The sequence below is a fragment of the Alosa sapidissima genome, chromosome 4 (genome assembly GCF_018492685.1).
Source record: "Alosa sapidissima isolate fAloSap1 chromosome 4, fAloSap1.pri, whole genome shotgun sequence".
In the NCBI taxonomy this organism is placed as follows: domain Eukaryota; kingdom Metazoa; phylum Chordata; class Actinopteri; order Clupeiformes; family Clupeidae; genus Alosa; species Alosa sapidissima.
Window position 1 is genome coordinate 2,698,158 of NC_055960.1, and position 15,419 is coordinate 2,713,576.

Sequence of the window (15,419 nt, forward strand, 5' to 3'; positions counted from 1 at the left end):
CGGAGAAAACCAGAATGTTTAATTTGTCCTGCGTTTCTTCTACAGCTGCAAACGGGATTCACTCGCAGTTAACCAAATATTTATTTATTAGGGCAGGGCAGGCATATTTCTGGCTATTAAATTATTTCTAAACCAGTCTGCTAAAGTCTGTAGTGAAGTCTGTGTAGGGTTTTCCAGGCTTCATTTCTTTTTACGAGACACCCTGCTCACTTGAGACATCTGCCGGTTGTTGCAGCGTTGTTGCAGCGTCACTGGAAAAATACAAATTAAAGTCGCGTGATACTGTGTGATCCCGCGCGCGGACCGCGAGGGAAGCTGGCCAAATCGAAGTACTGCCCACTGTATACCCTCAAACATGGGCATTTCTGGCTCAGCTCTTTCCTGGTTTGATTGCTACCTCACAGGAAACTCGTTTAACATATCCTGGCTTGGACAGTTGTCTGCATCTTCCCAGCCACAGGAGTCCCCCAGGCCTCTGTGCTGGGGCCCCTTCTCTTTCCTTTTTACACCACCGCTCTGGGTCCGATTATCTACTCGCAAGGCTTGTCACATCACTGCAGATGACACACAGCTCTATCTGTCATTTCCACCTCATGACCCTTTGGTCTCTGCACAAATCTCTGAATGTCTCTCAGATATATTTACATGGATGAAGGCACAGCACCTCCAGCTAAACCTCTCAAAAGCTGAAATCCCAAGGCCTCATGTACAAAGCCTGCATACACACAAAAATGTTGCGTATACGCCATCTTTCACACTCATGGTTTGATCAAGAGTGAAATTAACGTGAGTTTCTCGACGCCAACTTCATGTCTGGTGTATGCACATTTTCCATGTCTATCATCAGTTGACAACACTTAAATACAATACAGCGCAACAATATTAATTGATCACGAGTCTAGGCCTTTATTTGCACAGTAATGTGGTATTGTGAAATTTGGGTTATTGAAAATAATTACACTTTGAGGTATAGGCCTGTTTCTAAACATGCACAAATGCTGCTAGGCTATACAATACAGCATAATGACAGCTGTAGCCTTAGTATAAAGTAGTATAAGTATATATACTCTTTTGATCCCGTGAGGGAAATTTTGGTCTCTGCATTTATCCCAATCCATGAATTAGTGAAACACACTCAGCACACAGTGAACACACAGGGCCAGATGTACTAATGTAACGGTGGTCAGGCGGTGAAGGGACTGAGACCAAAACGGGCTTTTATGACATTTATTCCTTTGGAAAAAACAAAACAACATATGCCTTCAGGCACTGGCGTACATAAAACAGCATCCAATGCAAAGCATAACGCTTCTGATAATTATCTCTTTAAAATAACACAGAAAGAAACATTCCTACAGAAGCATACACCTTTAGCATACTAGACATTGATAAAATAAACTTAAGAAAAATGCACAGGAAAATATTTCCTCATTCTATAACTAATTCACATTTTACATATGGAGCAACATACCTTTGGAAAAACCAAAACAACATATGCCTTCAGGCACTGGCGTACATAAAACAGCATCTGCGCAAGCAAAATAAAAGGAAGTACACTAAGTTGAATGGGCTATATTAGATGCATCATTCATATCATCACTGTCAGCCCTACTAGAAAGGGAGACATGCAACATGGAGCGTTCAGGTGCACAGAACAAATTAATTTAAATTCCAAGAGACTCACTAAACATTCACAGACGAAGACAGAGATAATCCATACACATAATGCTAAACTAACTGTAGATTCATTGCTAATTCATTGACTGAATTGTACTTTCCATGCACACTAAACTAAACTACACTGAATGCATGGAAAGTTGCTAGCGGAGTTTACAGCTATTGACGAAAGACTCAGTGTGTGATCTCGTGGTCATAATGAAAACATAAATAAACTTTCTCCAAGTTGCTAGAAACGCACCCAAATCCTAACAGTACATGTAAAGTAATATAACATAAGTGATATGTCGAAGTTTTCAACTTAAACAACATTTTACAGTTATAAAATTAAAACAAAGTGGGGAGTGCTTTATACAGTCAACCTACCCAATGCAAAGCATAACGCTTCTGATCGGGTACGGCAACAACACATGGACAAAAAGTAGCAGAGCTGCAGTACACCGTTTCTCCAAAGGGGGCTCCAAAACACCAATCTCAATACAGCTGCTTAATTACGGCGAAAATCACATACAAACACTAAACTACATTTATAACTCTGTTACACCAACGCTTTTGCGCCCATTTCTTAACATATTTATTTCGCAATTTGCGTGTAAAATCAATGCGAGGTATGTACAAACAGGCCGCAATGATGTAAAAGCGCAAACTGCCTGTCGCGGGAGCTAAAAGTGGCAGATTGCGATTGTCATGTCATGCATATGCATTCATGGGAGGAGGGGAAAGTGGGAGTTTAGCGTAAAAAGATGGGAGGGAAAGTACTAGTTATGTATTCCGCGGTATGTACAAAGACTGCTCCTGAAAGCGCATGTCTATTCTGCGCCTAAATACTTCCGCCTTGTAAAAGCAGGTGTTAATCCAAATTGCAGTTCAATGCGTCAATAAGAGAACCTTTCAAAGACAACAGAATCGCTATTTAGAACACCAGTTTTTGTGGTGAAAGTATTTGTACTACCAAAAGCAACCTTAACTTTCGTTGGCCTTTCGAATGTCTTACTTTCACTTTCACGTCATTCACTTAAACTTTCCTACTGGCTAGATTTGACCAATCTTCCATAGCCTACATGCATAAGTAGTTTGAGTAGAACTACTGATCTTCATTATCTCCCTGCTTGTTTACATCTTATCATGTATGATATTATTTCATGATCGCTAAACGTTTGATTCTTTTTAATGTTGTCATCAGTTAACTTCATTCAACTGCGCTTGTATGTAGGCGCTGGTAAATTGCGTTTATGGGCGGAGAAAGTCGCAGTTTATTAACGATTGATAAATACGACGGAAACTTAGGTCTGACAGCGTTCGCAATCTGCGGTGTGTCCATGGCACTAATAATGCTATGTTCGCAAATGTACGTACATCTGGCCCACAGCGAGGTGAACCACACACTAATCTCGACGCAGTGAGCTGCCTGCAACAGCAGCGCTCGGAGAGCAGTGAGGGGTTAGGTGCCTTGCTCAAGGGCACTTCAGCTGTTCCTACTGGTCGGGGTTCGAACCGACAACCCTCCGGTTATTGGAACCGGCAACCCTCCGGTTATTCAAATTGCTAATACTTGCTTACAAAGTAGTCTCCGGTTCTGCACCCACCTACTTGAATGGCCTATAGAGGCATATGTTACCTCTCGACCTTTGCGCAACTCCAATGAACGACGTCTGGCTCTGCCATCTGTACGCTCAGGGCAATCCAAACTTTTCTCAGTTGTTCCCCAACAACTAGAGATGCTTACCACTCCACTGTCCCCCTTCTAGAACTGACAAACACTCGCTTTGGATAAAAGCGTCAGCTAAATTTCTAAATGTAAATGTAAATATAAGCTTAACAATCTGGACATTTTTAAGTCCCAGTTGTGAAGCACAATGTTGAACTTTGACTGCAGTAGCTATTAATAGGCCTAGGCCTGTTTTGCTCTGAACGTATGTCAAAGCCCTATGATGCAGAACTTACTGTCTATCAAATAATGATCCTTAGTCTCAGCAGACAGCTAAGGTATACAATATATCAATATTATATACTGTATATAGGTGGGGCCTTTAATTCCTTTCAAAACTTTGTTGAAGGAGTAGACTGCTGTTGATTAAACACAGGGCCAGTGAGGCTAGTGCCTTAGGGCCTGAGACTGCGAAGAGGCTTCCAAGCCTCAATCCATGCATGGTATGCCTTAGATTCAGAATCAGCAAAACAAGACATTCACCTGCACATGATTACTCCATTCATCCAAATGAAGTGTGCCCTATTTAACACAGACCTCCATTTCTATTTTGAGCAGAAAAATATTTTAACATACCACAGGTCATCATCAAGTTTTTAGAACAAAACATGCTCGACAAAAGAACACACACCTTGAGCACTGGAACTTCTACATTTGTCACACGAATAATCAGAATAGGGTACTAGGGTACATGTGATGATTTTATAATGTCCTTTTTAAAAAGGTAATTTAGAAGCCTTGATAACAGTTTGCTTTTCTAATGTGAACATCTTTTTTCTCCCATCCTTGATGCTTATGGAAACTGCACATTTATGCATATCCTTTACAGAACCTCAGAAGATATAAATGGATGATGATAATGATATGATTTCATTACAATGATGTTCTGCTTTGAAGAAAACACCATACTGCTGATTAAACATGGCACAGGATTAGAGCAGAATAATGCTCTAATAACAGAGAGATGTGTAAGCTGCTAATTAGGACAGATTCTTAGCTCTTAAACTTTTTTGCACTCTTGGACACACCATGCAATTTGCCAATACAAATTAATGAATGAACAACCATGTTGCCAGATATATATTCAGGTCATTACCCAAATTCAAGGGTGTAATTTTTGCACAGTACTGTAAATACCATGGTCTACATTCTGTGCAGTCTGGTTATGTGTTCACCAGATCAAGCATACTGTATACTGTGCAATGCTACCTTCAACCCTTGTGCATCATTGTAGGCTAATCACAGTCGTTTTTCGCTGTGCATCTCAGCTTACCCATGACAGTGACTATTTCATAAGAATGAAAATGTCATGGCAATGTTATGGCATGTCCTCAAGTGAATAAACTGTATTACTGTGTCAATAATGTCTGAGTGAGGGAGGACTGACACAGTAAGAGATAATACAGTGAGATGATAAATTAATTTCTTTTGAGGTTACCAACAGGTTGTCATAGACAAATGCTCAAGACAAAACAAAACAAAACAAAAATCATAGTGCTAAACACACCAGTGGGGCAGTGCCCATAACTTCCCTGTCTAAGCTACATTATGTCCTCTCATATTTTTGATTAAACATATATGATGTGCTAACCTCATTCACTACACTGTTACAAATCATAACACAATTACATAACATTTCGTCCATATCAAACCATTGACACAACCCATTGGAGTGGCTACCAAATATAGAGTGCATAGCACATTCAGCAAACCTACATAAAGGTTTCATGTTATATTTATAAATGCTTAATAAAACATAATTCAACATCATACACATATACAGTACACTAACTTATAGTTACATACAGTAAGTTTCATCTTTGTGAAGTGTGATTTTTAGTTTTTAGTTTTTAGCATCAAAGCTTCGATATCTAAGCGATTGGGTTCGATGCCCATTGCAAAATATCTTACTTTACACAACAGTGCATGACAAATTACTACTTCATTTTGACATGTATTATAATATTAACTGCTGTTATTGTTAAATGTTAACCATAATCATAGCTATGGCAGATATGCAAGGTCACCACACAATGCTAATACCCTAAGTGTAGCTGACTCAGAGAGACAGACAGACAGACAGACAGATAGATAGGTCAAATATCTTCCAAACTTGACAGCCTACCCAACCTGTGGGCTAAGCCTACAACCTACTGTATGCTATCCAAAGGAAAGGCTGCCTGCTATGGGCTTCAAGACAAGATAATAAAATGATCTTCGACTTTACATTAACTTTTCTATGAATTAAAAGGGAATGTTAGCAGAGATAAATCTCTATCAACAAACTCTGCTAATGCTTGTTATACACAGTTGTCTGTTTTGTTCAAATTGTGAAAAAGGATATGAATTTCATGCCAATCTGATTAGGTCCCTTCTCCTCTCTCCTTGGCTCCTCTAACGCCATGTCATACATATACTGTACATAATGATGTCTGACTTCAAACAACTTCCATGGAACAAGATGGAGGACCAAAGAAGACAAAAGAAGAGGACAAAAGAGATTCACCCATAGTGTAGCAAATTAGATAGGACAGGCATGATGAATCATTACGTCACCCTACTCCTTAACCCCCATTGAGAATGCCATTTAATCTAAGCAAACTGAGTGGGTCTAGGAGGTAGATATTTAAGACATTTAGATAGCAAGGCCATTGACAATGTTAGAGCTGATGCTGAGTTCATTCATTCTTTTTTTCTTTGTTAGGTCACCTAAACCACCTTTAACCCTTTTGTACCACTTTACAGTACATACACCAAATATCCATCCCACATTTACAAAATGTTTATGAAGTATTCATAATGCATCATATGGCCCTTTTCCACTATGGGTTAAACCCCCAGTGTTTGGGGTAAAGCCTCAGACTTTTTATATTTTCATGATTGAGGCCAGACCAGGGCCACGGCCCAGACGGCCTCATTTTGGCCCTTTTGGAACGGAAAACGACAATAAAACCGGAGAGATTTAGAAATAGATCGGTAGAAAAACAATCTATAAACAATCTATACAATCTATATTAAACAATCTATATCCTTAATTATTTTAGTTTATATTCAGACCCTTTCAAGTTTTCCACATTTTGTTATGTTTCAGGCTCATCTTAAAATGGATTCAGTTAATTTTTTCTCTCATCAATCTACACATAATACTCCAACACTCCACAAAAAATCAGGTGTTTGGAGTGTTTTGTAAATTTATAAAAAATAAAAGTCTGAAATATTGAACGAAAGTTCTGAAACATTACCTTTTGGATAAGAAGGCTCTTGGAGTAAGTGGACAGTGGAGAGACAGAAAGAAAGAATGTCAAAGGAGATATTAGAATAATGAGAAAAAAGAATAGCTTGATGAAAAGGCGACCTCAAAATGTCAAACCTGTTTCTACAGTCCGAGCCTGACACAACATGCACTGCACACAGAGTATGACTCATTGGAGGTCAATCACAACAGTTTCAACTAATCGCTCTAAATAATGGTTATCATGAAGGTATTATAACATTACATGGAAGTATGACTTAAACTTTTTTTTTTAATATACAATTTATATGGATATCACTGAGGCATTGTTGTCTTCCACACAGAAATAGCCCCAGCTCTCAGCTTCATCCGCACATTATTAAAGATTTATACTGCATGAATCCCTAGTGCACTTTACAAAGTGTCAACAGCCTTTCTCACCTGCAATGAATCCACTGCTTTCAAAATGCATTATTTAAGGAAAACTGACAAAAGATCTTCACTGATCCTCTTTCCCCTCTCTCAAGTTGACACACCAGTTCCTTTCACAATATGATTCAACATTATTAACACAGTACATGAACAGTATATAATTGCCTTAACTGGTTATCATACAGAGCATTGTAATGCTCTGTATGATAACCAGTTAAGGCAATTATATACTGTTCACTAATGATATACCAGCCAGCACTTTTCTTCAGTGTATGAATGTTACGGTACGGTACGGTACGGTACCGGTTCCGTTCATATACCAGCCAGAAAAGTGCTGGCTGGTATATCATTAGTGTATACAGTCAAATATTCATTTTCAACAATTAATTTGACCACAATATTGTGTAGTTTTTCTGTTTCTTTTGCTAATTTGAATTTAAACTTCACAAAAATCTTCAAAGATAGTGTCATTACTTCCAATCACCTAATCTGATCTGTCAAAGTAGGTTCATAATTGTTGCAGCAAGACAAGCCTTTGAGAGAGTTAAATGATGTCAACATGTGCCATGCCCATCACTACTGTCTCTGTCAGTGAATATGTCATTTATTTCTAATTGTGTTGCTTGTTTTTGACAGGTCTAAATTAATGATATGGAAATCCCAATACAGGACAGTGGAGTGGTAATTAGAAACCCTCCAATATCTCTGCCAACTCCTTCTCTAAGCTGCCAAAAGCTGAAAAATTAACAAGAACTCATCCATCAGCTCGTATTTTAGAAGACAGCTAGCAGGTATCCCATATTTAGTATAAAGTGTACGTTCCTGGAAGGGATTTAATGTGAAAGGCATGGTTAAACAAACATTTTGGACAAGTGTATGGCAAAGGGGCATGTAGCAAATGCAAATGTTTTTATGCACAGCCTCCACCCAAATATAAGGGAACATGAACAATTAAGTGAACAGCTTGAACAGAACAGTTGTGAATATTATCACTGAAATCCAAACATGAACATTATAAATTCAGTATGCACATAATTCAGCTTCTGAGCTATCCTGCTTCACCAGACAGTGACACACTGAATGCTAGCTAGACCGTAGCAAAGTTAGCCATTGAGGTGGTACAAGTGATTTACTGCACACACTGGCAGAGGTGCAGCGTACACATGTTTTCTTACTTTGGCTCTATCGATACATACATCAACCAAAAGCCTTCAGCAATGCAATGGGGACACATTTCAATGTAGTAAATGACTCTTTAAACCTGCCAAAGTCATTTCTTTTCTAAATGAAAGAAATATATGTGCTGCTGATTTCCATGACTGACAGCTTTGTGTGTAAACTGTCAGGGAAAACACTACCACTGCCTCTCCCCACAGCAGGATTTGTTGTCTTCACTAAGATTGTTTTTCATTAATTGTTTTTCAAAACAGCTTCTTGCTACAAGGTCAAATATTTCTATTCATTTCCACTGCTAAAGCATCCTTATCAGCTATTCCATTTGAGCATGTGAACACTTCCCTACACCCTCTCCCAGAGATGGCAATGCACTGAATCATGGCACAATAATTATTTAATAATAAAAAATCATTATAATTTATGAATAATCAAAAAGCCAAAAACTATACAAAAAGCTTTTTGTGTCAATGGAAAAAGTAATCTGCAAGGAAGGATAATAATAATTTTGAATAAAGTCTCAAGGTTAGAGAATTGGAATGAAACACACAGATGCCTCTGGCAATACCGCAGCTTCTTTGGTAACAAGTTGTTTAGAAGTCCCTAATTGGTTTTAGTCTTACAGACTTCTCCGCAAACAGGATACCTTGTTCACAACATTTTAAGATAAGTACGATATTGTGTTGTATATGAAAATCCTTGGATTGTTAGGTATGGCAGAAGGAGCAGGATGATCGCTACACTCCCACTAACTAATAAACACCGGTGAAGAATATGTACTCATAATATGTGAATATGTGTTCAGGCCCTGTGGTTTTTAGTCTGATGGATTGCTCTGGCAAATTATGCCTTCTCATGTTGAATTAATGGCAATACAAATGAATCACTTGCACTTAATGTGATAAATGTCAGTGAGAGAAGAATGAGCCTTCAGGGAGAGCGGAAATCTATTGATTGGAAAAAGGGGGAATTATTTAATTAATTATTTCTATGTGCATCATTGACACATCACAAATGAGCTAAGCGATCTTTGCCTCTAATGATTTATGGCAGTTTACCTCAATAGGGCCTCTCCTCATTTCCTGGCCAATAGTTCTAGTTTATGACATGAAGTAAATATTTTCTATACACATTCTCTTTCAGCAGATATAAGATTGTATCACTATAGTTTTTTACCCATTCTGGTGCATCATAATGGTTGTTATGGTACCTGGCGCTGCACAGCTACAATTGAAGTTGTTATCAACCCACTTATTGTGCACATACTAACAACTAATACTAATAACAACTAATACTAATAACAACTCTTTGACATCCAACCTCACTGCTAGTCACTGCTACGCACACAGATGTCCCATGCACTAAGGCACCAAGTGGCTGACAATTGTCATGAAATTGGAAATTGAAAGGTTGTGATGCCCCCATCCCATCAACCTGAACATTCATATCCTAATTGGAGTATCAGTGCATCTAACACTGTTGATCACTAATGTTATTATATTATTGGCAACCACCAACCCAGGGGGTAAAATGATTTATTCACGTTTGTGCAATATTTTCCACAAGAATAATTTTTAAGTAAAATGTTCATATGCAGAATTTTTTTTTATTTTTGCCTCAGTCTAATTACTCAACACATCATGTAATTGTTCTTCAGCTCATAGCTGACATTTGGATTTGAATTACCAAGATTAAGTAATTTAGAGGAAAATAAAGTTATCTAAAGAAAATAACAAATCCTTTGAGCCAAATGTATAATACTGTGTTCATATTATGTCTTATATTATTTAGACCAATGTATCTCATATTGTCTAATATATTATGTTCTTGTCATATATTAATGTTTTGCTGACAATGATTTATGGGTGGGGAAACATAGCTGAAAAGAGTCTCCAAGGACAATAGAGGGAGGTAAATATGTCCAGAAGCTCATGAAAAGACAGCTTAGGAGATAAAATGGGGGTTGAAGCCAAGGTTATCCATGCAGAACTAACCTTCAGGTGCTCTGGACTCTCTGTCATGTGATGCTGATAGCCTTGTGGCCAGACCAGACAGCTGGTTTGGCAGCCATCACACCCTCACATCAGATAAGAGCACAAAACACAGGGACTAACTCGGACATGCCCGTAGGAATGACCTGGGTCTGGATTAGTATGCATTGGGATCTTTTTTCACCTGTGGCCCTTCATAAGAATTTGAAAATTCAAATCCTGTCATTTTATTAATTTCATGACGTTGTTTGTCACAAAACATATCTATCTGATTGTACTTTTTTGTATACAGTATTTGCCAAAGTATAAGAAACTAATGCGAGAATAATTCAAGTAAATTAGTTAATACAGTGAGGAATCATTTCAGAAAGAAGTATTAAGATTACATGAGGCCTAATACTCTGTTAACCACTTATATGATCAGAATGAAAATTAAGATGATGATAATTAAGTGGTTAACAGAGTATTAACCACCTTGTAACCACCTTGACTGCCAAAATGCAAAAAAGTCTGTAAAAATGTATATCAGATTTCTAAAGTATATAAGAATACTGTGTTAACATACATATGTATGGGCCTTACACATATTATGGGCCCTGCACATAAGTGCATTGAAACAACGCTAGTGAAAAGCCAATGGGGGTTATGGATTAACCAGAGATGTGCATCTTTCCTGAAATATCATCATATGACAGTTGATTTTAGGACTGAATGTTGCTATTGTAGAGCCTGTGCTTAAGCAACGCATCACAAGTGAGAGTGGGGTTAGTGAAGAATAGTCCAGTGACTGTGATTCGGTCATAGGCACGTCGCTGGAGGCTGAGTCATTCAAATGGAATGTGCCTATTGTGCCTATGCCTACTATTATGCAGGCAAAGGCGTACTCCCATTATAATAAAAAAGAAAATGTAGAAATACATACCTAAGCTTCAGCCTTTTACGTTTAGAGGTAACACATTCTAGCTAAATGTTAAACCAACCTCTCTAAACCAGAATCATCTATCTGGACATGGCCCAGTATGGGATAATGAAGTTGTAGCACTACTCCAATCATTATTGCCCCCCAAAACATATACTGCATATTGAATACTGGCACATCTGTACATTCATGTTTATAGTCAAGCGGGTTCCATGTCTTTGTCATTTATATGTGTATGTTACTGCAACTATTGCATATTTTCCACTCCTCTTTATTCATAAATCAGTCGACTGGAGTCACTGATGAACACATACAGTACAATAGACCACAAAGACATATTTATCAGCCTCATTAAAGCAGGCAGGAAATACCCTTAAAACTGCCTAGGGCGAAGTCACACATACAACAGCATCTTAGCTTTCATCCTTATTTCTATGTGAAGAAGTGATTTTCCTCTTCTTGATCATCCAACAGTGTTGGTTAAGGGATATGTGATAAATCCCTTGCTGAGCCCTAGACCATATAAAATCAGATAATGCTGATTTTATTGGACTTTGGCTGATGCAGAACATGTATACTAGTAGGCTACTATATTCTATTAAAGGATAATAGTTCAATTTAAGAAAACAATGGATGTAATGGCACTCCACATGTGTGATCCCGGATACTGATAGTGTTTAGATCAAGAGTGAAGTTAGAAGAGATCTAACAATTTCAAATGAGCAAAAACAAACAGAAATCGATTTGGAATGTGTGGGTATTATACACAACGACCGGTGTAATAATCTTATGAAATGAGAATATTTTGTGCAACTTCACATTTATTTTGGTCAATAGTGTAAATATCATGAAAATCATGAAAATACCAAGAAACATACAGAAGCTCAAAAGAACTAAGAGAGGTTTTGTTTAGTATGTTGAGTGTCTCTAGGCTTATAATTAGAGTGACAGTTGAACTCCCTTCCCCCACAGTCTTGGCATTCCCCTAGTTTTCCTGACACCCACACAAACCACAAAGGTTCTCTCAAAAAAACAGTAACCACTGTAAGAACAAAAACATATTATTAAAAAAGGGCACGGAGGCCTTGAGATATATCTCAAACTATGAGCAATAACATGGCTCGCAATCTGGGGTTAGAAGTGTTATAACAGATGAACAGTTTGTAGCAAATAAGAGCTTTGTTTGCATTATAATGTATTCCATTTTAGCACAGGTAAATTAAAGAAGTATACTCCAAAAAGGTCTACAGGAACTTAGATTTTCATTATATGAATGAGACATTGATAATATAAAGATAACCTGTGGCTTGCAGCATTGACAAGTCTGATAATTATTATATTGCTGGTGGTTCTTTTATAGTTGTTCAGATTAATGTCTACTGCACACAAGACTCCATAAATGGCAATGATTCTGTATCATGCTGGACATCAGTTTCATTCCATGACCACAGTATGCAAGTCATCACTTGCACCTCAATTATACACATGATCATTGTATAACTGCTCTGCATGTGTAGATTGTGTTCCGAAAAAAAGAAATCATAAAATCGTAAGAAAGAAGATTCCCGTTTCCGCACTATTACAACCCAGTGGCATGATGGAGGCTATAAATGGAGGCTACAGCATTTTCTATGTGAAGAATCGTGTTACTTTGTCAACCAACAGGTACGATGGACTGAGTACAAATGATTCTTTATAATATATGTCATCACATTGACATTGTCAGAAAACAACAAAATCTGATACAGATTCTCTACTTTTCTCACAATGGTGCAATGAACACTGACTAACAAGCATTCCTGATTTTTCTATCATTCTGAGATGAAGTGCACAGCCATGGATACTAGTGATATTTTGCACCAATATCATGCAAAATCCAAGTCATCTTGAGAAAGCACAGATGCAGAGCTGGAAAACAATGTTGGTGGTTCCCATGTTTTAAGCATTAGATTATAGACTGCAAACCTAAAAAAACAGACTGAATATATGGTCTAATTAGTTCCTGTTTAAATGGACATTTCTACAGCAGCTCTGACTCTGGGCTCTCTACTTCCTTGAACAGGTTGTTCCTGAAAATACCATGCATTCTGAATGGCGTCTCTGCATCGATGATGTGGAACAGATCGCATTTTTTTACTCCACCTTTATTCTTTCCTGCAGAGCGACCACACTCACACAGAGAGGGAAGGGAGCTGTTCTTTCAGCACTACAACGTGCCTGAAAGCTCTTTCGCAGGTGCGTCTTTTCAGACCTTGGTCACTGATTGGGACAAGCGCACTTCGCTGAACCCATCACTTTTCAACGATGAGTGAACAAGGTTACGCCTCTTCGTTGTTGTCAAGGCATTATTCAGAGAACCAGTCGTACAGGAATACATCTAGCAAACGTGTACTGTTTTAACTACTGTGCTGCTACCAATTTCTACATAGATATCGGGCAATTATACTATTGCCATCATACCTTTACACCCCACCGTGTCAATATACTGTCGCTTGTATGTGGTACACACTAGGACGTGGTGACTTACAAATGCATACAGTGCAAGCTTACCTGGAACAGGCGCAAAATGTTTGCCACCATTATGGACACAGAACTTGCCGAGGCCCCTATGACTCCGACAACTTTTTCGGGTTTGACAAATACTGGAGGTTCTCCATTGGTGCATCGCACATCCGATGTGTCTTTTTGTATAAGAGCCTGCACGAACGTCAGAGACTGTTCGAGCGCGTAGGTGTCCCTCGAACATGTATCTAATATCCTTGCACCTAGAGTGATATTGGGCAAGAGCTCATCGTCGCTGTTGATTTGGTCCAAAGCGTACAACATCGCCTCCAGCCTGTGGATTCCATTCTCCTTTTTGATATCACCGCACGGTTCCCCAGGGAGTCCGCGAGCATGGACGGGGAAAAGGCCACCTAGGGTCAAATCCCCCTCAATTCTTATCGAGTGCGGTGCATAGATCTCTTGCGAAAGTGCCAGATCCACAAACGCTTTCACCATGCAGAACACTTGCAACCTGAAGTAGGGCTTCAGCTGTAAGAGACCGTTTGTGGCCATCATCTCCCACCCTGCCACCATTGACTTAGATCCGCTCAAAACGTAGCGAAGGCACTTCAACACAACTGTATGTAAATACAATCCGACATATTCAAAATAAAATCCATTTCCGCAAGTTTTCCCAGGTGTGGACAGAAAAAGCCTATGGGAAAATGTATCAGAATACCAAAGACTGTAAGAACGCGTTATTTATTCAGCCTGTGCGCATTGGATTCCAGCATCTTCCCGCACGCGTCGCTTGTTGCTCAAAGAACCATTGAGGATGTGTGGTCTCCAAGTGTTGAGGATAGAAAGAGGAACTCCCAAGAAATCCCACTGAACTCTAAAACAGGTGCATCTGTGCAGTACAAAAAGCGCGTCGACATCCACAGCACGAAATAGGCTACGTTGTGCTCCCCCTACACTGATGTCATACTGCTCCAGTCGTTATCTATTTCTGTATTAGTCTCTGAGCTGGAGGTTTTCTGAGCCATCAATACGAATCCAACTTAGATACAAAAGAAAAAAAAGTTTCATATGAAAGAAAAGGGAATGAAATTGAGTAAAATCTAACTCAATCCAATTGTCTTAGCGATGAATCAGATGGAGCGCAGGGACATTTTACCCATCTAACTTTACCGTTAGGCAAGGTATCAATTATTCCATTGCAAGAGGCAAAGAAAATCCGAGAATTTACCTAGAAGTCTTCCAAATCCCATCAACGACGGTGAGAGGCGAAGACAAAACATGCATCTTCTCACGAGCTGAAATGGAAGCAGTGACGCCTCCCCTCACTCCACCCCGAATCAAATATGCATTTGTCAAATGGCTCAACGTAAGCACGACTCTGTGGCATTTCTAAGAAGCTACCTTATCATAGAGGATTTCAGTCGAAAATTATCACTGAACAACCTTCTTAGAAAAGTAGCACTGATTATGCTATATTTAATAACGAAAGCTAAAAAACGTCATTTACTTCTCAACATAAGCTCAACGCCTTCTTAATGAGGTAAGTCAGTCTCCGCCTTCAGCCTACCTGTATGGCGATTTAGAATATTAATATAGGCTAACTGAAAACACCGTGGCGCACTATCAGTCTCGTTGTATCTTTTGAAGTTAATATTAATATCAGACCAATATCCATTATGTTCTACTGATTTATAAAAATAGCCTACATTTTACACACAACGTTATGATTTCACACTGATTGCATTTAAGAGTTTGTGGGAAATAAGCCATCTACAGTTTTCA

The 15,419-nt window shown here is 38.7% G+C and overlaps 1 protein-coding gene across 2 annotated transcripts in view; it reads right to left on the reverse strand.

The window, feature by feature from the left end:
- The window catches only part of LOC121707435 (metabotropic glutamate receptor 7), a 252,051-nt gene extending 236,925 nt beyond the window's left edge, over positions 1-15,126 (reverse strand). For both annotated transcript variants that reach the window (XM_042089996.1, XM_042089997.1), the window contains exon 1: positions 13,683-15,126. In XM_042089996.1, coding sequence (XP_041945930.1) covers positions 13,683-14,210 — 528 coding nt within the window. In that variant the 5' untranslated portion in view covers positions 14,211-15,126. The remainder of the gene's footprint in view (positions 1-13,682) is intronic.
- Between the last annotated feature and the right edge of the window lie 293 nt (positions 15,127-15,419).